The following is a 24,629-nucleotide window of genomic DNA, read 5'->3' on the forward strand; positions in this document are numbered from 1 at the left end:
ACTGTATATACTCTTAGGTGTATATCTAAGAGAAATGAAAACATAGTGTGGTAACTGTAAAACCAAGGCTGCAACTCCGATCAAATACGCAAGTCCTGCGCAGTCCCACAGGAAACGATAGTCCTTGCAGACTGTTTTTGGGGTATTTTTATGTGCCTATCTGCCGGCCACGCTGCCATCAAGCACTCACTGTCGCAAACAAAACAAAACAAAAACCTTACACATCCCTTTCCTCTTCTGCCGTCAACCGTGGCCTAGCTTCGCCCCAAAGGGCCTCAGAGCACGACTAAAGAGAGTGACGGAGCGCTTTACGACAGTTGCTTTGCGGCAGTACCGGAGGAGGAAGATGGCGGCCACCTTAGTAGCTGCTGGAAGAGCGGGGCCAGCACCAGCCTGGGGGCCGGAGGCCATTAATCCCGACTGGGAAAACCGGGAAGTCTCCACAGGGGTGAGGAAGGACTCGGGGTTCAGGAGATGTGCACAAAGCTTGATGCGATGGAAAGATAAGGCCTGAGTGCGTTGGGAGAATTTGGGGGTGGGGGCGGGAGGTGGTCTTTAATGTGCTGGAGGCAGGGGTAGAAGTATCCTGAGGATGCGGCGTGGTATTTTCGTGGTGGGAGGTCAGCCTGGAATTCTGGAATCTTGAAGGACGCAGGCTTAAGGCTGGGATGGGCCTTTGGGGATTTGAGGATTGGAATTCTGGTCTTCTGGGTGTTGAGGCCCCTATGAGATTTGACCACAGGTCAGTGGCACACGACTTTCTTTAGGCTTGGGACTGGATCAAGGGATCATTGAGATTTGTGTGTATTGGAGAATGTGGACAGGCCCAGACTCACTCACCCCTTTCCTTTTTCCCAGACCACTATCATGGCCGTGCAATTTGACGGGGGCGTGGTTCTGGGCGCCGACTCCAGAACAACCACTGGGTGAGCTCCGGACAGATATGTGAAAGGTCTTCCCATCTTCCCATCTTCCTCTTGCTTCCTTGCTTGACAGTCTGTCTTTACCCTCCACAGACCCCAGTGGGAGGGAGGTTTCTCCCCTCCTTGGAGATAAAGATTTGTTCCAGCTGCTACTACTTCCCAGTTCCCCTCACCCTTAGGTGAAATTCTTGCAAAAAGTCTGTTCTCCAGCCTGCTTCAGTTTGGATGAGAACTGATAGGGAATAATGGAATTCCTAGTCCTGAGCCCTGAGGGAGTGGACAGTAATGGGATGGAGGTGGGAGACAAGAGAGGTCCTTTCCTCACTATTCTGTCATTCTGCAGGTCCTACATCGCCAATCGAGTGACTGACAAGCTGACCCCTATTCATGATCGTATTTTCTGCTGCCGCTCAGGCTCTGCAGCTGATACCCAGGCAGTAGCTGATGCTGTTACCTATCAACTTGGCTTCCACAGGTGCTTGTGGGCAGGGGAGAAACAAATATCTAAAGGAAGTTGGGACCTGAGGAGCTAAATGGTCTGACTCCCAGATCCTGACACTGCCTTCCCTATGACTCCCCTCATCCTCTAGCATTGAGCTGAATGAGCCTCCACTGGTACACACAGCAGCCAGCCTCTTTAAGGAGATGTGTTACCGATACCGGGAAGACCTAATGGCAGGAATCATCATTGCAGGCTGGGACCCCCAAGAAGGAGGACAGGTTAGACACCCCCACCAATCCCCCCAGAGCATTGGAGCCATGCCTTTGATTCTCACCACACCCAGCCATTTTTTCTTTCCAGTCTCTGCCTCACTTACTATTAACTCTTCCCAAATCGATCCCACAATGGACGGGTGAATATACCTGTATTGTGAGGAGGGTACAACTGATGACTCTTCTCTTCCCTACACCTGGCAGGTATACTCAGTGCCCATGGGGGGTATGATGGTAAGGCAGTCCTTTGCCATTGGAGGCTCCGGGAGCTCCTATATCTATGGCTATGTTGATGCTACTTACCGGGAAGGCATGACTAAGGAAGAGTGTCTGCAATTCACTGCCAATGGTGAGACCTTGGGCTTCTTGTCCTGTGAGCTTCAACCCCCAAACCCAAGCCATGCCAATTTTCATCATTGCTTCCAGCGATCCTAGCATCTGACTCTGACCTACAACTTTCTTCTTTTATCCACAGCTCTCGCTTTGGCCATGGAGCGGGACGGCTCCAGTGGAGGGGTAATCCGCCTCGCAGCCATTGCAGAATCAGGGGTAGAGCGGCAGGTACTTTTGGGAGACAAGATCCCCAAATTCACTATTGCCACTTTACCACCTCCCTGAATCCTGGGATTCTAGGGCACAATGAGAGACATCCCATACTGATGCAAAATTCAATAAACAGTTTGTCAAAGAGAGTCTTTGTGCTCTGGGGTTTTTGTTTTTGACTCCAAGCCTGAACTCGTCTGGTCTACTGCTGTTTGGACAAACCACTGCTCTAAGCCCTGAGAGTCAGAGAGAAGCCTTTATAAGGGTGATTTTCAAACTTCTTTCTCCAGGCTACCTTCTCCATTTCCTTTCCTCTACCATATTCAGGTCCTTGTGACACCAGAGTGTGGTTGATATGAGGGTTACCACCCATGTTCAAGCCCGAGGTAGAACTCAGAATTCTGAGTGAGACTGAGGTCACCTCCCATTAGCCTGCCTCCTGCCTATCATAGGTGGCTACTAGCCCTAAAGCCAGGACTCTCGACCTCCTCTGACCCAGGCTCATGATCCCCTCTCTCCACACTCACCTCTATCACCTCATCTTGTTAGGAGCAGCAGTGTGACTTCCTTGGCTTTTGGGAGAAAGGTGGACCTTGTTGGCAAATGGTAGAGGGCAGCCACTGGGAGTGCTGTGGGCCAGCTCTGGAAGCCACCATTCCCATGGGTCTTCAGCCCCTTGGATGGGAGGCAGAGAGTGAACTCTGGACCCCTCAAGGCTGTCCCCACTCAAGCCAGGGACCTAAATGAGCTCAGTGGTACTCATTGACAATAACCAACATTCTCAATTTTGCCTCAATCTTCTTCCTTCTCCCCTCACCCTATGGATCAGGGAACTATATAAACCATATTTGAAAACCTTGTTCTAGAATATAATCCTGCCCTGGAGGATTTCAGAGGGTACGGCGAAGCTTCCTAAGGAGTTGGGGTAGGGGAGAAATAAAGAAGAGCATTAAATATATGGTGATGGAAAGAGAACTGACTTTGGGTGGTGAACACACAATGGGATTTATAGATGATGTAATACAGAATTGTACACCTGAAATCTATGTAATTCATAGACACTAACAATTGTCACCCCAATAAATTAAAAAAAAAAAAAAAAAAAGAGCAGAGAAGGATCTCTGTCCACAAACGTGTACCTCAAAATAACCAACACACTTTCCTGTAAAACCTGTTCTCCCAGTCCTCCCTATCAAGGCATCTTTCATTCCTCTCTGCCTTGACTCCACATTCAGTCTAATAGTAAGTTCTAAAAACTCCAAAAGTATACCTAGAAGCCATCTACTCTCCCCATTTCCACAGCACTGTCTTGAGCCAAGCCACCATCATCTCTTGCCTGGAGGATGGCAACACCCCCTGCTACATGGCCTTACTGCTTCCATACTTGATCTACAATCTTTTCCCATTCAGCAACCAAAGTGATCTTTCAATGTAAATGAGATCATGTTGTTTCCTTGCTTAACATTCTGCAGTGTCTTACCATTCCATCTAAAATGATATTTTACCCCCTTACCATGGCTTAGAAGACCAAACACTTCCCCTCATCCTTGACACTCTAGTCACTGTTTTTTTCTGTTTCCTAGAATCTAAGGGGTTTTGTACTTAACACTTGCTGGTTTTTCTGCCTGGGACTGTTCTTCCCTGATTTAAAAAAGAAACTCTTTAGAGCAGTTTCACATTCACAACCAAATTGAGTGGAAAGTACAGAGATTTCCCTTATACTTGCTTGCCCCCACATATACGGAGCCTCTCCCACTATCAACATCCTGCACCAGAGTGGTACATTTGTTACAATCAGCAACCCTCCGTTTGACACATCGTTCAGGTCTCAGCTCCAATGTCACCTCATCAGAAAGGCCTTTCCTAACTACCTGAAATTTAAGAAACACCACCTTCCCCTCCTCCATCTTGCTCTCACATTACCCTGTTTAATTTTCTTCATAGCAGCACTTAAGCCTTATCTCATAATATCATGCTTATTTGTTTATTTATTGTCTAGCTCCTCTGCTAGAAAGGTCAGTGAGAGGAGAGAATTCTTTCTACTTGGTTCACTAATATATCTCCAATGCCTGGATACATGTATATATTTATTGAGTGAATATGTTCCCTAGTCCTATCTGCTGTCCTGCCTAGCCCCCAACCTTTCCAAACTGCAATCACCACACTCAACTCTGAAGCTTGATTTCAGCAAACTTCTGGCTAGCACACCTGGGCTCTGCATTACATATTCACCACTCCAGTGTCCCCTTTCCCACCCAATGCTGTGTTTCCCACCTCAGCTCCATAACCCAGTCTAGTGCTAGGCCCCATCTACTCCCCCACCCCAACACCCAAGCACATCCACACAACGCTTGGCAACTCTGAATATATTTAATGAGAAGGTTATGAGAGATTTGGGGAAGCCAGAGACTGAGAATTGTAGGGAAGGAAGGTTGCCAAGGCTTCCTGGAAGTTCAGCCCCTGGTTGTCCCTTCAAATGGTGGAGTCATTGGCCGATGCTATGTCATGCAGCTGGTGGCGGAAGGAGAGTCGGGCTTTCCTGCTAAAGTAGGCACCAGACCCTAGGGAGGGTATCCCTCCCTCAGCCACGATGGGTGCTATAACTGGGCTGGGATCTGGATCTGTAGGGGCAGCTGGAGCCAGACCTAAAAGGGAGATTGGAGGAAAAAGGGAGTGGTGGGTCTGGGTCCTCCTTCCCTCCGCCATGCCCATCCCCAACCCTATGAGTAGGAAAGAGGCCAGGGAAGATACTGGGCGTCTTGGGAGGGCTGAGTGTTGGTGGCATCAGCAGGAAGAGGGAGAGGGTATCTTGGGAGAGCAGCGCTGGCTTCACTGCCCTTCAACCTGTGCATTGGCCCCACACTCAGGACCCCCATGCTGGATGTAACGCTCTGCTGTCACCGACTTGAACTTCTTAATCATTTTTTAACAAGGGGCCCCACTTCTTCATTTTGCATTCCTGCAAATTTGGCTGTCCAGCAAATTATTTAGCTAGCTCTGTGGGGGAAGCAATAGATCCACCAGGGAGACAGACTGTCCTTTTCCCTTCACCGGTTTAAGAATTTACCTTTCTCCCAGTGTAGCTTACCAGTCTGCCTGACAACCCCCCTTTCCCCTCAGTCTCCCCATACCTGCTCCTCTTTCAGTCCCCCGCTGTCTTCGGCACCCACACCATGGGAAACACCATGCCCCCTTGAGACCCATCTCAACAATGGAGACAGGGTGCTGACAATGGCCAGGAGGGCCCCAGGAGGAGGGGTGTGGTTTCCAAGCCCCCCCACTGTGGGCAAAACTACCACTTAGCTTCAGACCGCCTGGTGATTACAGGCGCCAGGGGACGGAAGGGGGAGAAAAGGGAGGAGGGAAGAGGTGGAAGGATTCCCTACTCAAACACCTATCCATTTGTGCCCCCTTAATGTGAGGGCTCTCTTGATCCTCATGGAGAAGCAGAAGGAGACTGGGACAGGTGTCATGGCAGAGACAAACACAGAAGTGCTGGGACATACAGGTGCAGTGAAAATTCACTACAGCGTTGCTGGGCCACTTGGTGCCAGCCTGGACACTGCTGGGGAGTCATTTGTATTTTAGAATGACAATTTAGAATTCCCAAAACGTGAAAATTTAAAGAATAGTCTATTTTTTTAGAACAGGAAACTTTACTAGTCAGGGAAATGTTATGCTCTCATTAAATGGTCTGGTAGCTCTTGTCCCCTTTTAGGAAGACAGTTGTAATTGATTAATAACGCTGTGCCAGGTAAATTCTAGGGATTTTACATGTTATCTCATGTCATTTAATCATGTCAATGACCCTTTGAGGCGAGTGTTATTACTATCCTGATTTTACAGATGAGGAATTGGAGGCTCTGAGAGTTTGGGTAACTTGCCCAAGGTCCCACAGGCAGTTATCAGCAGAGCAGGAACTCACCCCACTCCCATCAGAGTGACCCCAGAGTCTACTCTGTTTGCAACCACACTGAGCTTCCCAAGCATGTCCCTAGTAGGCACTGATGCCCCTGGCTAGGTCTGGGAGGGGTGGTGACCTGAGCCTGGGCTGGGAACCTAAGGTGCAGAGGCCCCTAGCCAAGGACTCTAAATGCCCTCCAGTAAAGCTGCACAAATGTTATATTATTCCCTATGGGTGCCATGATGTGTGTGGAAAGGTTGGGAAGCACTGCTGACTATACTGCCTGACTTAGAAATCTGTTTTTTGCTTTTAAATTAATTTTATAGAAGTAAACATTTACATATAATGTAATGCACACATCTCAGTGTACAGTCTATGAGTTTTGACAAGTGTATATACCATGTAATCACCACCCCAATCAAGATATAGGACATTTCCATCACCAAGTTCCCTTGTGTACCCTTTCACAGTCAATCTTTCCCCACCCCCGCCACAGGCAACTACTGATCTGATTTTCATCACTACCGATTGGTTTTGCCTGTTTCAGAACTTTATATAAATGGAATCATATAATATTACTCTTTTGTGCCTGGCTTCTTTCAGCGTAATGGTGTTGAAATGCATCCATGTTACATGTATTAAATTTGTTTTTTGTGTTTTTTTTTTTTGTAATAACAGCTTTATTAAGAGATAATTCACATATCACATAATTCATCCTTTTAAAGTATACAATTCAGGGCAGACAGGTGGCTCAGTTGGTTAGAGTGCGAACTCTGGGCAACAGGGCTGCCAGTTTGATTCCCACATGGGCCAGTGAGCTACGCCCTCTGCAACAAGAATGAAGTCAATGAGCTGCCACTCAGCTCCTGGGCGGCCAGATGGCTCAATGGGTTTGAGTGCGGGCTCTCAACCACAAGGTTTCCAGTTGGACTCCTCGACTCCTGCAAGGGATAGTGGGCTGCGCCCCTGGAACTAACAGCAACTGGACCTGGAGCTGAGCTGTGCCTTCCCCAACTAAGACTGAAAGGACAACAATTTGACTTGGAAAAGTCCCGGAAGTACACACTGTTCCTCAATAAAGTCCTGTTCCTTTTCCCCAATAGAATCTTTAAAATAAATAAATAAATAAATAAATAAATAAATAAAATATACAATTCAGTGATTTTTAAATGTCTTTTTTTTTTCCTTAAGTGTGTTTTTCCAGGACCCATCAGCTCCAAGTTAAGTAGTTGTTTGAATCTAGTTGTGGAGGGCGCAGCTCACAGTGGCCTATGTGGGGATCGAACCGGCAACCTTGTTGTTAAGAGCACCACACTCTAACCAACTGAGCTAACCAGCTGCCCCAATTCAGTGATTTTTACTGTATTCACAGAGCTGTGCAAATGTCCCGACCAATTTTATAACATATTCATACCCTCAAAAGAAACTCTGTATCCATTAGCAGTCACTCATCTATCCTCCTTTTCTTCAGCTACTAATCTAATCTATTTTCTGTCTATGGATTTACCTATTCTGGACATTTTATATGAATGGAATCATACAAAATGTGGTCCTTTGTGTCTGGCTTCTTTCAATCAGCATGTTCTCAAGGTTTATCCATGGTGTAGCTAGTGTATCAGTACATCATTCCTTTTCATGGCTGAATAATATTCTGTTGTAGAGATAAACCACATTTTGTTTATTCATCAGATGATAGACATTTGGGTTGCTTCTACTCTTTGGCTATTTGACTATTACTACTATGGACATCCATGTACAAGTTTTTGGACATATCTAGCAGTGGAATTGCTGGGCCATATGATAACTCTATGCATAACATTTTGAGGAACTGTTTTCCAAGGTGACTGAATCATTTTATACTTTATTCATTTTTCTTGCTGAGTAATAGTTTATATACCACAAATTAATCAAAATAGAAAATTTCTCTTCAAAAGGCATCATTATTCTACAAGGACAAGCCACATTCTGGGAGAAAATATTTGCAATACATATTTGTGATAAAGGATTTGTACATGTGTACAAATATATGCATGTATGAATCACAATACCACAATAGACAACATGGTTTTTTAAAAAGTTAGCAAAAGACTTGAACAGACACTTTATAAAAGATCTACAAATGGCTAATAAGCACATGAAACATGGTCAACATCATTAATAATCAGAGAAATACAAATAAAACTATAGTGATGTACTATTTTACTTATTAGAATGGCTAATAAGTAAAGACCGTAAAGATTGACAGTATCAAATGTTGGCCATGCTGTGGAACAACTGAAAATGTAAGAAGGAACAATTGTTTTGGAAAACAGTTTGGCAGTTTCTTCTAAAGTTAAAGAACACTTATATGACCCAGCAACTCCACTCCTAGCTATTTGCCCAAGAGAAATGAAAACATATATCCACACAAAGACTTATACCAGAATGTTTACAGGAGCCTTATTCACAACAGACAAAAACTTGAAACACCCGAATGTCCATCCAAAGAAGAGATAAATAAATCTGCTTTAAATAAATTTTGCATTATATTACCTTTTAGAACCTGAAAATGTTCCAGTTTCCCCCTAGGATGTGTTTCAGGACACCAGTTTCCTTGACTATCTTGTTCACTACAGTAAGTACACTCAATGTCTGGCACCGAGCAAGTGCGCAATAGATGGTGAATGAATGAAAGAATGCAAGCTTACGTACGTTAATGAATTTGTGGCCACCATCCATCAGGCCTTTTATCATGCCTTCCATCTACAAACGCTGGCCAGGACAGGCCCAGTGTGGCTCACAGCCAGCCTGGGAAGGGGACACCCACAGGTACCATCGCCGAAGCGCATCTCCACAAGGGCCGAAAAGGCCCCAGGGGCCGGGCCGGAGGGGGGTAAAGTGTGCGGCGTCGAGCATCCACAGGGTGGCGGCAAGGCACACTTGGACCGACGGCGCGGGACAGACGGACGGACCTGTTGACTGCGCCCGCCGGGTACAGGGAGCGGGCCACTCAGACGCGCAGCCCCGCATCGCAGAGGAGACCCTCCCGGCCAAGGGCGGTGCGCAAGACCGCGGGGCGGGACGAGGACGGCGGGGGCGGGACAGGACAGACGAGAATCCCGCGGAGGTGAGGCGGGGGGCCGTCCCGCCCTCGAGGGCTGGCCCTGAGGCCGCCCCGCCCCAGCTTGCTGGGGTGTGGGCTCCGGCTCAGCTGGGCTCTGTCTGCGCGCGACCCCGCGTCGGCGCTGGTTCGGGCTGCCCAGGTGAGGGGACCGGGGAGGGGGTGCCGCGGAGGGCCGGGACCCAGGAAGTCGGGCGGGGACAGGAATGGGCCCAGGCTGCGGGGCCTCCTGATTCAGCTGCACGCTCAGATTTTGGGTTTTCCCTCCAGGGCGGGGAGAGCACAACTTCCTCTTTTCCCGCCTGGACCCCTCTCCCAGCCAGCCTGGCCTAGCTTGAGTCCCGGCGGCTCCCGGCCCCTTGCGACCCGCGGGGCCCCTTCCCCTTGCTTTTGCTCTGCCCCAGTTCTGGGCCATCGGAGCCTGGCTTGGTGTTCCTGGCTGGGCGCCCTGGTTACGGGACTGGCGTTCAAGGGTTCTGGATGAAGGACTGAGGTGGGGGATGAAGTTAGAGGTGGGTTGGCAGGGCGTTGCAGATGATGGGGCTATCATCAGAGAGTGGGAGTTAGCAGGAGACAGGCGGATGGGGAAGAGGGAGGTGGAGGATATGGTGGAATGGGGGGCAGAGTTCTGCAGGGCAGATCACCTCTCTGAGGCTTCCCCTTATTCCTAGGATGACGGCGAGCCCAGAGAGCCCCTTCCCCTCTGGGAGCGACCTGGACTCCAGCCAGTTACAGATGGAACCCGATGAGGTGGACACTCTGAAGGAGGGAGAGGACCCAGGTATGCAGGGAGGATGGCCCTCAGGGAGAGGAGGACTTGGGCTGAGATCTCCTGGCATCTACACTCTTCCACTTTCTTTCCTCCTAGCTGACCGGATGCACCCCTTTCTGGCCATCTATGACCTTCAGCCTCTGAAAATGCACCCCTTGGTGTTTGCCCCTGGGGTTCCTGTCACAGCCCAGGTGGTGGGCACTGAAAGATATACCAGTGGATCCAAGGTGGCTGGGCTGGCATCAAGGGTGGGAGTAAAGGGAAGACTGACCAGAGTGGGGGCTGCAACCCAACCAGGGGACATCCATTCAGTTCCTCACACCCTCAGGTGGGAACCTGCACTCTGTATTCTGTCCGCTTGACTCATGGTGACTTTACCTGGACAACCAAGAAGAAGTTCCGTCATTTCCAGGAGCTGCATCGGGACCTACTGAGACACAAAGTCTTGATGAGTCTGCTCCCTCTAGCTCGGTGAGGGGAACCAGACTGCTTCCTGTGAAGGGCCCCTCACCCTGTGGCATGAGATGTCACTGCCTCAGCCCCCATCTCTCCTTTCTGCTCACCTTACCCCCATACTGCAGCCATTCCTCCCCCAACTTCCCCTGCCACTGGCCCCCCTCTTCTGACCCTGGTTACCAGGAAACCTTCCCTGTTCAGCTCTCCCTGTCCATGGTTCTGTGCCAGTATCTTAGCCGGGCTAGATGCCCAAAATGCCCTTGGCAGCCTCCTCCATTTCTTGTCTCTATTCTCAGCGTAGGAGGCCTTCCTTCCGCCAGCCTCTAGGCCTCCTTCCTTGCTCCAAGACCCTCTCTCCAGTGCTTCAAGAACACAAGCACTCAGCCTCCCACCTCTTACTTGACCCTCAACCCATCCCTTTCACAGCTTTGCTGTCCCCTATCCTCCAGCCCGAGAGGCAGCCGACAGAGAGATGCCCTCTCTACCCCGAACAGGTCCTGAGGGCTCCACCAGACAGGCATCCAGCAAACAGGTGCGACCAGACACCAGGTACTCTGGGAAGGCGTTTGGTTTGCAAATGGTTCTGGTCCCATCTATCTCTGTTTCCTATTCCTACTTCAGAAATACCTGGAGAATTACCTCAACCGCCTCCTGACCATGTCTTTCTACCGCAACTACCACGCCATGGTAAGGTTCAGGTGCTGGATGCCTGGGTCTTTTAAGGTGGAGCAGAGTAAGCAGGTCCCCAAGGGGCAGAGGACCAGGGTCAGTAGAGTCTGAGGGGCTGAAAGCCTGAGACTCCCCTGAGCCTTTGTTTTCCTCTGCAGACAGAGTTCCTAGAAGTCAGTCAGCTGTCCTTTATCCCAGACCTTGGATCCAAAGGACTGTAAGTGTCCAACACCCTTCACCCAGCCACCTGCAAACATCTGGATCTCTCCCTGCCTGATGATGGGGAATGCAGTGCAGGGCGGGCTGGGGGTCTAGATTCCTCATCCAGTATCTCTTCCTGACTTTTCCCACAGGGAAGGGGTGATCCGGAAGCGTTCAGGTGGCCACCGCGTTCCTGGCCTTACCTGCTGTGGCCGAGACCAAGTTTGTTATCGCTGGTCCAAGAGGTGAAGCCTAGAGTGGGGCAGGTGGGCCATGGGTGGGGGGGTGAGGAAGGAGATCATGAGGGCAGAGGAACAGACAGAGCCCTTCTGCTCCAGGTGGCTAGTGGTGAAGGACTCCTTCCTGCTGTACATGTGCCTCGAGACTGGTGCCATTTCATTTGTTCAGCTCTTTGACCCTGGCTTCGAGGTGCAGGTGGGGAAAAGGAGCACGGAGGCACGATACGGGGTCCGAATTGACACCTCCCATAGGTAAGGCCTCCTGGTATGGACAGACACTTGGTGAGTAAAGAGCCAGCCTAAGGCCCTGAGGAGAGTTGCATGGAAGAGCCCATGGAAGAAGGGAAGGCATTTCCACCCCCCTGGAGCTGGCCGTGATTTGGAACTAGGGAACTATTCTAGCCAGATGCTTGGGACTGCTCCTAGAGTTCTGGGCCCAGAGAAAGGGGGTTGAGTATAAGCTTGGGGGAGGGACTCTTCATGTAAAAGAAATGCACTCCATTCATTCATTCATTTATTCATTTAACAAACCTGAGTGCCTGGTACAATACTAGGTGCCAGGAACCCAACTGAATAAGGCAGATATATACCCTGTCCCTGTGAAGTTACAATTCAGGGACTAAGGGAAGTGGGAAAGAGGTGACAGCTAAAGAGGGAGAGCTTCTGGCTCAGACCAGAAGTACTGAGGGTGAGGGTTGTGGTCTCTATTGTTCTTGTCTAGATCCCTGATTCTCAAGTGCAGCAGCTACCGGCAGGCGCGGTGGTGGGGCCAGGAAATCACTGAGCTGGCCCAGGGCCCGGGCAGAGACTTCCTGCAGCTGCACCGGCATGACAGCTACGCTCCGCCCCGGCCTGGTACTTTGGCCCGGTGGTAAGACATTGAGGTCCCTTCTGAGCTTGTCTGTGGCCTTCTTGATCGACTCCCTTGGTGTTCTCTGAGTCCTTGATCCCCTTTTATCTCCTCTGACCCCTTCTGATCTCAATAAGCCCCCCCCTTTGACTTCTCAAATCTCCTGACCCCTGACCTCTTTATCCACATCTATCTCTGATTCTCCTCTGATTTTTCTCACCCTCAAACTCAGTAATCTCTTCTGACCCCTGAATTCTCTGACCTCCTGTGACCTTTTGAACCCCCTTTTACCACACTGACCATCCTCTCTGTTCTCTATGATCTCCTCAAATCTCTGATTTATTCGTTCATTTAATGAACATTTTCTAAGCACTGCTATCTGCCAGGTCCAGTGGCAGGAATAAGACACAGTCCAGCAGGTGATTAAATCACAAAACAATGGGAACTTGCCATGTTGGTGGTAGATACAATGTACCGAGCACAAAAGAGCAGCATTTGCCCCAGCGTGGGGATGTCAGGACTGGATTCCAGAAGGCAGTAACCTTGATGTTTGCCTTAACAAGATAGAGAAAATGGAGAAGGGCGGTCCATGCAGAGAAGCTAGAAATAGCCTGGTGTGTTTGGGAACCACGGGACTGACTGTTGTTGCAGAGTGAGGAGGAGTGGTCAGAGAAGAGTATGGGAGTCGGCAGCCCCTGATCTGTGCCCTGCGTGCTAGGCTGAGAAGGTTGACCTTTATCATAGGCAGAGGGGAGTCATGGAAGGTGGTGTTGAGATTTCCTTTTAACATAAGGACAATAATAGCTAATACTTATGTAGCAAATACTATGTGCCCGGAAGTGTTCTAAGAGTTTTACATGTTTTAACTTACCGAATCCTCACAACAACCCTCTGAGGCAGGTATAGTTATCTCCATTTTATAGATGAGAAAACTGAGGCAAAGAGAAGTTAAGTAACTTGCCCAGGGTCACACCTTGTAAACAGTGGAACCAGGATTCAAATCTAGGCAGGTTGGGTCAAGACCCTGCTCTTACCCATCACACTAAACTGTTGGTTATTAAAAAGTCAAACAATATGAAAACACATTAAAAATGAAAAGTTCCCACTCATTGCACAACCCTTTATCTCCTAGCCCTTACTTCTTCCCCACGCTTCTTCCCAACAATCCCATTTCTGTTCCCAGAAGTAATCCTGGCAACAGTTTGGTATTTACCCTCCCAGGTCTTTTTTTGCATTTTTTCTTACACTTATGCCTATAGTCTGTTACTTTTTGTTTTAACATAAATAAGATCATATACTCTCTTTTGTGACTTACTTTTTCATTTAATACGTGTGTTAAAGATTACGCATTAGGTTATTTCCCATTTATCACTCTTATAAACGATGCTGCAATGAATAGTCTTTGCCTAAGCCTTTAATAGGATGTATTGCTAGAAATAGAATTACTATGTGCATTTCATGGTATTAAGGGTATATGCATTTAATATGCTAATAGATACTGCCAAAGTGTCCTCTGAAAAGGCTATAACCAATGTATATTTTCATGGTCTATGAGAATATTCACTTCCCTATGTGCTGATACTGAGTGTTACCAGTGACTTTAATTTTTGCCAATCTAGTGAATTTAATGTTATTTCATTTTAATATCACTTTCCTTGTTTGCTAGTAAAATTGATCATCTTTTCCTATGGTTGACCATTTTGAGTTCCTTCTCTAAACTGTCAGTTCTTATTCTTTGCTCACTTTTCAGTTAGCTTATATGTCTTATTGATTTGTTGGAACTCTTTATGTATGATGTATTAATCCTTCCAATCTTTAGTCATTTTCCTTTTTTTTTTTTTCCATTGGGGAATATTGGGGGACAGTGTGTTTCTCCAGGGTCCATCAGCTCCAAGTCGTTGTCCTTCAATCTGGTTGTGGAGGGCGCAGCTCAGCTCCAAGTCCAGTCGCCGTTTTCAATCTTTAGTTGCAGGGGGCGCAACCCACGATCCCATGTGGGAATTGAATCGGCAACCTTGTTGTTGAGAGCTTGCGCTCTAACCAACTGAGCCATCCGGCTGCCCCTCCAAAAGCTCAGTGGCAGCTTGTTGTCTTCAATCTAGTTGTGGAGGGCGCAGGTCACTGGCTCATGTGGGAATCGAACCGGCAACCCTGTTGTTCAGAGCTCTCGCTCTAACCAACTGAGCCATCGGGCCGTCCTCTTTAGTCATTTTCGTTAGTTTATTGTATCTTTTGTAATTTTTAATTTTATTTAGCTCATGCTAGCAAATTTATCCCACTTTGATATATCTGATAACACCTAACCTCTCTGATCACTCTTGATCTTTGACCCTGCTGTCACCTCTGACCCATGACGTCCTCCAGTCTTCACTCTCCAGAGCTTTCTCACTTCTGACTCTCCTGACTTCCTTGGCTTGGCCTCCCCTCAGGTTTGTGAATGGGGCAGGTTACTTTGCTGCTGTGGCGGATGCCATCCTGCAAGCTCAAGAGGAGATTTTCATCACAGACTGGTGGTAAGTGGGGGGAAAGAAGGCCAAGCAAGAAAGGGTGGAATGGGGCCTACTGCAGATCAGCTTATAGGTCAGAGGAGGGAGTGGAAGGAAAGGAATGGCTGATTATCTAGGGCTTAGCTTACCATCCTCACCCCCTGCCCTGAATCCCAGGTTGAGTCCTGAGATTTACCTGAAACGTCCGGCCCATTCAGACGAGTGGAGACTGGACATTATGCTCAAGAAGAAGGCGGTGAGGAGAGTGGTCAGCCTGGAGGGGAGGTGTGAGGGGGGGTTGTCTGTGGGTGGAGGTTGGTTAGAAGGGACTACAGCATGGGGTACCGTAAGGAATCTGAGGCTTCAGGGGAGGAAACGTGCCCATCCTGGCTCATGTCCAGCAAACATCACCTCCTCCTCTTCCCTAAGGAGAAGTGACACCTCCCTCTTCATGTGCTTCCTCTACCTGGTATAGACCTCCCTCCCAGTACCCATTGCACTTTATTGTATTACCTTGGGGTGTACGTGTCTATCTCTCACTGGATAGATTAATATCATGAGTTTTAGTACAAGGTACAGTGTCTGCCATGTTGGAGGCATCCATAGACATTGATGGATAGGAGGAAAGATACGTAGATGATGGAGAGTGGGTGGGTATATAGATGGATAGATGATGGAAAGGGAGATAGATGAAAGGCTATGAGGTTGGAAAGGTGGATCAAAGAAGGGTAGGTGGGTAGATGGATGAATGATAGATGGCATATTAGGGGATGAGTAAATGGTTGGGACGGTGGAAGGATAGATACCGTGTTTCCCCAAAAATAAGACCTAGCCAGACCATCAGCTCTAATGTGTCTCTTGGAGCAAAAATTAATATAAGACCTGTTATTATATTATGTTATATTATACCCAGTCTTATATTAAAATAAGACTGGGTCTTATGTTAATTTTTGCTCCAAAAGACGCATTAGAGCTGATGGTCCAGCTAGGTCTTATTTTCGGGGAACTATGGTAATGATAGGTAGGTGGGTAGATGTGTGGATGGATGAATAGGTGAACGGATTGCTCACCCATTACTAAGTGTGCTGCAGGCATCAAAGCAGCATGTAACTGACAGCGTGAAAGATCTCCAGCTGGGGGGAAGGATATCCAGGAATCCTGAGCATGGGAAGGGCTTGGGAGGGTGGAAAGGGGCCATTCTGAAAGAGACATTAGATCTGATACCCTACTTACCACAGGAGGAGGGTGTCCGTGTGTCTGTACTGCTGTTTAAGGAAGTGGAGTTGGCCTTGGGCATCAACAGTGGCTATAGCAAGAGGGCTCTGATGCTGCTGCACCCCAACATAAAGGTGACTCAGACCTCAGAGACCCCTCCCACACTACAGCCCTCCTCACCACACGTCCCCATTTCCTCAACTCTCCCCTTCCTTAAACATCTCATCTGTCCATCTTCCCTTGCAACGCAGCCTCTGTCTTTCTCTCACCTAAGCCCTCCCTTCATGAACGCCCCCTACCTGCTCCAGGTGATGCGCCACCCAGATCACGTGACACTGTGGGCCCATCATGAGAAGCTGCTGGTGGTGGACCAAGTAGTGGCCTTCTTGGGGGGGTTGGACCTCGCCTATGGCCGCTGGGATGACCTGCACTACCGACTGACTGACCTTGGAGACTCCTCCGAATCAGCTGCCCCACAGGTAATCCCCCCAAGGCCTTCCTGAGCTCCTCCAAACTCAGCTAATCTAAATCCACACCTCTTCCTAGCTCTAGCCTTCCCCCTCCAATCATTCCAAGCACTGCCCACATTCAGAGTTCCTCAGACTTTCTGGGACCCCAAGAACCCACTTTGAAGATACAATGACCCAGTCTCTTCCCCATTTCTACTAAGTCCCCTACCCTGCAATTTCTCTAGGAAGTGCAGGTGAGGGGCTGGGCTGGGGAATCAGGTTCTCTCTGTTTCATTCTTACTCTCGGTGTCTCTGTCTCTCTGTCTCACACTCTTTCAGTGTTCCTATCTTCTCTTTGGCCCTGACTCTGTATGGTGCCTATGACCTCTCCTTGCCTATGGCTTGGGTGTGTTCCTCTCACAGCCTCCCACCTCGTGCTCAGACTCTCCAGCCACCCCAGACTTGTCTCACAACCAACTCTTCTGGCTGGGCAAAGACTACAGCAATCTTATCACTAAGGACTGGGTGCAACTGGACCGGCCTTTTGAGGGTGAGGGTCCTCTCAAAGTCCCCAAGAGCTGGGAGCACGGGCAGAAGTTGGGGCTGGGACTGAGAATGGGACAAGCTGGGTCAAGGATAATGCAGCCTTCCTTCCAGTCAGCGCCTCCTCCCTGCCCCAAGTATCTCCAAGAGACCGTCCCTGACCTCTCTCCTAACTCTCCTGGGACCCCCAGATTTCATCGACAGGGAGACCACACCTCGGATGCCATGGCGGGATGTGGGGGTGGTTGTCCACGGCCCACCCGCCCGGGACCTGGCCCGGCATTTCATCCAGCGCTGGAACTTCAACAAGGTGCTCACTCCCTCCTGTGGAGAGTAGAGATTGAGAGGGAGCCGGGGGCAGCTTGCCACCTCCCACTGACTTTGCCATCCCTCCACCTCAGACTACCAAGGCCAAGTACAAGACACCCATGTACCCCTACCTGCTACCCAAGTCCACCAGCACCTCAAACCAGCTCCCCTTCATACTCCCAGGGGGGCAGTGTGCCACTGTGCAGGTGAGGCCCTGACTTCAGCTTGCCCCTTTCCCTCCCTCCTGTCAGCCCACTGTCCTTGACCTGAGAGCGTCCCAGACGTCTCCTCTCCTGGGGTCAGGAACCACATCATATTTGCCATCCCCTCAGGTCTTGCGGTCAGTGGACCGCTGGTCAGCGGGGACTTTGGAGAACTCCATCCTCAATGCCTACCTGCACACCATCAAGGAGAGCCAGCATTTCCTGTACATTGAGGTCTGACTGGGGGCAGGAGGGGAGAAAATAGAGGGAATGTCCCAGGAGAGAGCCTTAGGACATCAGCAAGATCAGTGTTTTGGGCTGGCATAGCTGGGCCTGGCAAGAAGCTGAAACCTGGGGCCCAGGCCTGGAGCCTGGAGGTGGGGATGGTGGCTGGGAGCTGAGGGCAGGGACAGTGGCCTGGCTGCTGATGTCTGTCTTTGGTCCATGCCCCAGAATCAGTTCTTCATTAGCTGCTCAGATGGACGGACGGTTCTGAACAAGGTGGGCGATGAGATTGTGGACAGAATCCTGAAGGCCCACAAGTAAGGTGGACTGGCAGGAGGGTGGGGATTATGGGTGTGGTTTAAATCTAACTGGAGGGGTAGGGCTTTGGGGAGAGGTCACACTTCTGACTCTACCTCCTTCCCAGGCAGGGTCAGTGCTTCCGAGTCTATGTGCTTCTGCCCCTGCTCCCTGGTTTTGAAGGTGACATCTCCACAGGTGGCGGTAACTCCATCCAGGCCATTCTGCACTTCACTTACAGGTGACCTCCTGTGGGGTCTCCACGGCCCCATTCCACCTGTGCTCCTATCCTGACTCTATCCTGACCCCTTCCTGCTGGACTTTTGAGGTCCATCTCTCTCCTGACATCCCCTGTCCCCTTCTCCAGGCTTCATTTCCCTCACCCATTCTTTTTCTTCAGGACCCTGTGTCGTGGGGAATATTCAATCCTGCATCGCCTCAAAGCAGCCAGTGAGTGCTGAGGACGGGGAGTTCAAGCCCTGGATCCCTGGGGAAGGGGAGATTGGGGACCTGGACCTGGGTGGAGGGAAGGAGGCTATCATTCCTGCATGCTTCTGGGGCTACTGCCCTGAGACCACAGGTGGTCTTTCCCTGCAGAGAGAAGTATACAGACTGGGCTCTAAAAGGCTTCTGAAGTGAGGGGGTGGATGGGACAGGGCTCCCTCTGCACATGGAGGGCACTTCTCACCTCACTCTCCCCTCTCCCTGTCTCTCTCACTTGTAGTGGGGACAGCGTGGCGGGACTATATGTCCATCTGTGGGCTCCGCACCCATGGAGAGCTGGGCGGGCACCCGGTCTCAGAGCTTGTCTACATCCACAGCAAGATGCTCATTGCAGATGACCGGACAGTCATCATTGGTCAGTGCTGGATCTGGGCCCCTGGCAGCAAGATGGGTAGGGAGGGGTGGGGAGAGGTGGAGCAGGGCCCAGCCGGGGACAATGGGGTGAAGGGACGTGACAGACTGCCATGGAAGCCCAATTGGGGATGGAGGCCAAAGAAGGTGTGTTGCCCACTGGCAGGTGTTCTGTAGGAGTGATGGGGTTGGAGGGGGTCCCCCTGGGCTCAGGCAGACATCGTGTGTTCTGCACCCACTCTAGGCTCTGCGAACATCAATGACCGGAGCCTGCTGGGGAGGCGGGACAGTGAGCTGGCTGTGCTGATTGAGGACACAGAGATGGAACCATCTCTCATGGATGGTGTGGAATATCAGGCGGGCCGGTTTGCCTTGAGTTTGCGGAAGCACTGCTTCAGGTATTGCCGGGGCCGGTTCTATAAGGTGTGGCAGGGAGGTGGAGGGGGTCTACCTTTTAAGCAGGTGGGAGGATTGCTTAGATGTAGTACTGGGTTTTACAATAGGCAGACTAATCCAGTTTGGGGTACCAGCAAAGTAGGGACACCAAAACCATGAGAGAAAAAAAGACTTGCAAAATAATTTGGTATTTTTTTTTAGAGCACCAAAGTAGTTGCCAAAGTAGAGACAAATGAAGGCTCTGTTGGACTCGTTGATACTAACTTACTGTTTAGCATTGCATCCATTTTGAATGAGCTGGGTAGGCACAGCATAACTTTCCTGGTATTCGGGTTTTCTAAGGACCTTAATCTGGCCCTGCTGGGACCCCTTTCTCCCATAGCGTGGTTCTTGGGGCAGATGCCCGGCCAGAACTGGATCTCCGAGATCCTGTCTGTGATGACTTCTTCCAGTTGTGGCAAGACATAGCTGAGAGCAATGCTAACATCTATGAGCAGGTGGGTGCTGAGAGGGGCAGGCCAGGGAGCAATTCATGGATTATCCTGTTCAAGGTGGGGTGGAGAGAAGCCCCACCACACAGCCATTCTCAGAAGGGGCATGAGGGTCTGAGGGCATATCATGGGCTTCAGTGGCTCAGGGTCAGTGTGGGGGGAGATGATCTGGGGATGGAGGTGTCCAGCTCAGTTAGGCTTGACTCTTGGCAAAGTGTCCCCAAGCTTTATTGGCTTCAATGCCCCCCACCCACAGATCTTCCGCTGCTTGCCGTCCAACGCCACACGTTCTCTGAGAGCACTCCGGGAGTATGTGGCAGTGGAGCCCCTAGCCACGGTCAGCCCTCCTTTGGCCCGGTCTGAGCTCACCCAGGTCCAGGGCCACCTGGTCCACTTCCCCCTGAAGTTCCTGGAGGATGAGTCTTTGCTGCCCTCTTTGGGTAGCAAGGAGGGCGTGATGCCCCTAGAAGTATGGACATAGCTGTGGCTTCAGTCAGAAGAGGTCACCAGCCGCTGGGCTCCACTGAGTCTGGCTCCCTGCCCCCTGACCCTGAGGACTGAGGGCAGTGCCCTTTGCCTTTGAGACCTGGGGGAGGCAGCATCTCTGAAGGGGATGAGTGAGGTCACAGAGGACCCTTTCTTGAGAAGCAGCCAAAAAGGACACTCCCAACCCTGGGCTGGGGTGGCTGGCGGGGGTCCCAGAGAAGTTCATTCTTCCTGCCTCCCAGTTCAAACCACTGCTACAAAGGAGAAGTAAAACTTCTGCCAGGACGCCTGGAGCAAGCCTTCCCATCTCTCCTTTCCTCCTCCTGCCCCCAGGGCCTCTCCCAGCCCATTGCTGCCAAGGCGGAGGGAAAGATGAAGCCAGTCCTGGCTTCAGCCCCCACAGCAGGGAGGGGTGGGGAGTACACACTAACTCCGCCACCAGCCTGCGCACAGACACTAACTTTGTATCAGTTCAATAAGCATTTCATAAATAAAAGTGTAGAAAAAAATCTGTGCCTCTTCCTTAGCGGAACTGAGTACTTGCCTCAGCCACCACTTCCTGTCTACACATATGTAGTACCAGGCCCCTTCACTTTCTCGCCACCCCATTTCTTCTTTCTGCTGTCTCCAGCTCCACTGTAATTGTCTGTGGCTTCTGGAGCTTAGTCACCTAGCTGCGAGGAGGAGGTGTTCACCCAGTGCTTGCTGCCTAGGTATAGGGAATGGCAGGGCCAAACCAGGAGACCTGGAGAGCAGTGGAGCTGATGTTGCAGCTGCAGGTGAGGGAGATACACAGAAAAGGGGCTGCCTCCTGTTCCGTAAGTGACCGTACTGGGAGAGGCTCAGGGAAGCCCCTTTGGGAGTGGTTAAGGGTATAGGCTTAAGATCAGAAGAACTGGGCCCAAATCCTGGACTTGTCACTTACTACCTAGGTACCTTCTCAAGTCACATCACTTCTGGGCCTCAGTGGTCCTATCTGGGAAATGGGAATAATACATAACTGGCTTGCTGTAAAGATTCAGTCCTTGACTAAAATACTTACTGAGCCCTTGCTACTGGCCAGAAATTGTAGACTCACAGAAGTGAGTACAACGCCCCACCTGTGTGGAGCACTTAGGCACACCTTTCCTGGAGCTTCACTAATAAGTAGTCACTAGGCAGATTCGGCCATTTACATTTAAATTAAAATCAAATCATTAAAAATTTAGTTCCCCACTTGCACTAGCCACATTTCAAGGGCTCACTTGTTGCTGTAAGTGGCTAGCATATTGGACAGTGCAGGTATAGACCATTTCTATCATTGCACAAAGTGCTATTGGATGGCACTGCTCCGAAGAAGGAAAGAGAAAATACATGGTATAGCCTATAAGAGAGTATAGCACACACCAGATTGAGAAGGGTTACCTCCTATGGCGGTGGAGAAAAAGGGGTTAACAGGTATACAGAGAGACCTCTTCAAGTGAATCTGTGACTTATTTCTTAAGCTTAGTGATGGATATATGAGCTTTTATATATATTCATATCTTTTTATATATCTGAAATATTTTGCAATTAGAAAAAAGTTTAGGACAGGTCCTGGCTCTTTCTTGTCCTTCATTCCCCCAGCCTCACTCCACAGTTTCAGAATTGACTACAGGAATGGGAGTCGAGTGAGGAGTTTAGGAAGCCTTCCTGGAAGGGGTATGCTGGTGAATGATGGTTCGGAGAGAGAAGATGCTGTTCCCTTGCTCCCATCCTTTCGAATCCCCCCTCTGTTCCTCTGAAGAAGCCACTTCGGAACATGAAATTCCCCATCCCACATTTAGCGGTCCCCTGGTACTAATTGGTAGTCTGCTAATTAGCCTCATTGTCAGCACTAAGTGCCTCTTTCCCTAGGGGCCCATTACCTCATTAACTGTAGAGTGGGGTGGAGGCAGCAGCTGGATGAGCCAGGGGCTTGGTGGGCTCCTGCTTCACATTGTTGGTCTATCTGCCCCCCACCCCACATTAGTCCTGGAGTTTCTTCATTGGAGGGCATGACAGTGCAGGGAAAAGAGCAGTGGGCTTGGAATCAGAAGAGTTGGCTCTACACCCAGGATGAAGAGAAGGAATCCAGCCTCCTAAAGTGGATGGGAAATCTTTTTCGTGGCGCCTCAGAGGCCGTCAGCTGCTTCAGGATGAAGCTGAACATCTCTTTCCCTGCCAGAAACTCATTAAAGTGGACGATGAACGCAAACTTCGTATGTTTTATGAGAAGTATATGGCCACAGAAGTTGCTGCTGATGCTCTGGGTGAAGAATGGAAGGGTTATGTGGTTCAAATCAGTGGTAGGAACGACAAACAAGGTTTCCCCATGAAGCAGGGTGTCGTGACCCATGGCCGTGTCCGCCTGCTCCTGAGTAAGGGGCATTCCTGTTAATAGACCAAGGAGGACTGGAGAAAGAAAGCGCAAATCGGTTCGGGGTTGCATTGTGGATGCCAATCTGAGTGTTCTCAACTTGGTCATTGTTAAAAAAGGGGAGAAAGATATTCCTGGTCTCACTGATACTACTGTGCCTCGTCGCCTGAGGCCCAAAAGTGCGAGCAGAATTCGCAAACTTGTCAATCTCTCTAAAGAAGATGATGTTCGCCAGTATGTTGTGAGAAAGCCCCTAAACAAAGAAGGTAAGAAACCTAGAACCATAGCACCCAAGATTCAGCGTCTTGTTACTCCAGGAGTCCTGCAACACAAACGTCGGCGTATTGCTCTGAAGAAACAGCAATAAAATAAGGAAGAGGCTGCAGAATATGCTAAACTTTTGGCCAAGAGAATGAAGGAGGCCAAAGAAAACACCAGGAACAGATTGCCAAGAGACGCAGGCTATCTTCTCTGAGAGCTTCTACCTCTAAGTCTGAGTCCAGTCAAAAATGAGATTTTCTAAGAGTAACAAATAAATAAGATCAGACATAAAAAAAAAAAAAAAAAGTGGATGGGAGACCGTGAGGGTGACTGAGCTTGTGCAAAATGTTCACTCATCCCCCAGGGGTTCCACAATTTGTCTTTTTTCATTTTAAACACATTTTTTTTTTCAATTTTTATTGGGGAATATTGGGGAACAGTGTGTTTCTCCAGGTCCTATCAACTCCAAGTCATCGTTCCTCAATCTAGCTGTGGAGGGCGCAGCCCTGCTCCAAGGCCAGTCACTGTCCTCAATCTTTAGTTGCAGGGGGCACAGCCCACCATCCCATGCAGGAATCGAACCGGCAACCTTGTTGAGAGCTTGCGCTCCAACCAACTGAGCCATCCGGCCACCCCAATTTGTCTTATTTTTAATATATTAACTTTTCTTCATGCCTAATCCAGGACTTCTTCCACCTCATTGACTTTCTTTAAGATTTTATTATGGATATATACATATATACATATATATGAGATATATATATATATATATATATATATATATATATATATATATAGTCAGCATGGGGCCAATCTTGTTTTTCTACCCTCCACACCCCCCTGATTACACTGTCTCTTGAGGTTTGGAGGTTTAGCCTGTCCCTATGATCTTAATTTGCTCATTCAATTCAATATCTCTTTATTAAACACTGCTTATGAGTCAGGCATTATTAGTAAGTTTATTAAGGAACTAGTATATGCCTAGTGCTTTACATACCTAATTTTATTTTATCCTACCCTCCCTGTTATTATCTCTATTTTACAGATGATAGAATTGAGCCTCAGAGAGATTTAATGACTTGTCCAAAGCACTAACTTCAAATTCAACGTTTTTTCCTACCATCCCATGGTCTTGACCTTGAATTTCTATATATCACTATACCTACCCGGACAACAGAGGGCTTCATTCACTTATGTGTTACTGAACCTCTAGTGGGTGCCAGGCCCTGTGCTGAACATAACTGGCATAATTTCTGCCTTTTCTTTTTTAAGTGTTTTTCCAGGACCCATCAGTTCCAGGTCTAGTAGTTTCAATCTAGCTGTGGAGGGTGCAGCTCACAGTGGCCCACATGGGGCTCGGACTGGCAACCTTGTTGCTAAACACTCCAACCAACTGAGCTAACCAGTGGCCCCATAATTTCTGTCTTTAAGGAGATTTAATAGACATTTATAATTTAAAGCGATAAATGTTACCATGGGTTTAAGACAGGCAAAAAACAGAAGAGCCAAACAGTCTTAGTGAGTCAAGAAAGGCTTCATAGAGGCGGTGATTTAGACACGTAGGACAAAGCAAAGGACAGTGAGAGTGGCCATGGTTAGACTTCCAGGAAGAAGAAACAGAAAGTGCAAAGGCTGGAGGAGGGTCTGTTGAATTCTGAGAACTGA

The 24,629-nt window shown here is 49.2% G+C and overlaps 3 protein-coding genes and 1 pseudogene across 11 annotated transcripts; 3 read left to right on the plus strand and 1 right to left on the minus strand.

Moving 5' to 3' along the window:
- Positions 1 to 291: 291 nt before the first annotated feature.
- Positions 292 to 2,329, plus strand: PSMB6 (proteasome 20S subunit beta 6). Of its 2 annotated transcripts, none has more exons than XM_019715134.2 (6): positions 292 to 448; positions 859 to 926; positions 1,267 to 1,398; positions 1,514 to 1,643; positions 1,842 to 1,986; positions 2,093 to 2,329. In XM_019715134.2, the coding sequence occupies exons 1-6, from the start codon at positions 347 to 349 to the stop codon at positions 2,155 to 2,157; spliced, it is 642 nt and encodes a 213-aa protein (XP_019570693.1). In that variant the 5' UTR covers positions 292 to 346; the 3' UTR covers positions 2,158 to 2,329. The 2 variants fall into 2 exon arrangements, with proteins under 2 accessions (XP_019570693.1, XP_019570692.1); XM_019715133.2 differs by having other exon boundaries at positions 2,113 to 2,329.
- A 2,225-nt stretch (positions 2,330 to 4,554) lies between these two features.
- On the minus strand, positions 4,555 to 8,912 carry LG15H17orf114 (linkage group 15 C17orf114 homolog). 4 transcript variants are annotated; one of them, XM_074319619.1, is made up of 2 exons: positions 5,312 to 5,384; positions 4,555 to 4,825 (listed from the first exon to the last, which is right to left on the minus strand). In XM_074319619.1, exons 1-2 carry the CDS (start codon positions 5,382 to 5,384, stop codon positions 4,653 to 4,655), a joined length of 246 nt encoding a protein of 81 aa, XP_074175720.1. In that variant the 3' UTR covers positions 4,555 to 4,652. The 4 variants fall into 4 exon arrangements, 1 of the variants encoding a protein (XP_074175720.1); XR_012492048.1 differs by lacking the exon at positions 5,312 to 5,384 and adding an exon at positions 8,776 to 8,912 and having other exon boundaries at positions 4,691 to 4,825; XR_012492049.1 differs by lacking the exon at positions 5,312 to 5,384 and adding an exon at positions 7,592 to 7,724 and having other exon boundaries at positions 4,697 to 4,825.
- A 75-nt stretch (positions 8,913 to 8,987) lies between these two features.
- PLD2 (phospholipase D2) lies at positions 8,988 to 20,835 on the plus strand. Of its 5 annotated transcripts, none has more exons than XM_019715129.2 (25): positions 9,057 to 9,190; positions 9,856 to 9,965; positions 10,053 to 10,183; positions 10,285 to 10,427; positions 10,839 to 10,944; positions 11,034 to 11,099; positions 11,240 to 11,298; positions 11,435 to 11,527; positions 11,621 to 11,773; positions 12,243 to 12,392; positions 14,801 to 14,884; positions 15,035 to 15,113; positions 16,096 to 16,206; positions 16,381 to 16,551; positions 16,945 to 17,071; positions 17,256 to 17,374; positions 17,466 to 17,579; positions 17,706 to 17,810; positions 18,030 to 18,118; positions 18,226 to 18,339; positions 18,499 to 18,548; positions 18,823 to 18,957; positions 19,198 to 19,351; positions 19,732 to 19,846; positions 20,097 to 20,835. In XM_019715129.2, the coding sequence occupies exons 2-25, from the start codon at positions 9,857 to 9,859 to the stop codon at positions 20,319 to 20,321; spliced, it is 2,802 nt and encodes a 933-aa protein (XP_019570688.1). In that variant the 5' UTR covers positions 9,057 to 9,190; position 9,856; the 3' UTR covers positions 20,322 to 20,835. The 5 variants fall into 5 exon arrangements, with proteins under 5 accessions (XP_074175718.1, XP_019570688.1, XP_019570687.1 ...); XM_019715128.2 differs by having other exon boundaries at positions 9,189 to 9,326; XM_074319618.1 differs by lacking the exon at positions 9,057 to 9,190 and adding an exon at positions 9,246 to 9,326 and having other exon boundaries at positions 10,907 to 10,944.
- A 1,001-nt stretch (positions 20,836 to 21,836) lies between these two features.
- Positions 21,837 to 23,270, plus strand: LOC109436492 (small ribosomal subunit protein eS6; annotated as a pseudogene).
- Positions 23,271 to 24,629: the final 1,359 nt, after the last annotated feature.

Source organism: Rhinolophus sinicus, linkage group LG15 (genome assembly GCF_036562045.2).
Source record: "Rhinolophus sinicus isolate RSC01 linkage group LG15, ASM3656204v1, whole genome shotgun sequence".
Taxonomy (NCBI): Eukaryota; Metazoa; Chordata; class Mammalia; order Chiroptera; family Rhinolophidae; genus Rhinolophus; species Rhinolophus sinicus.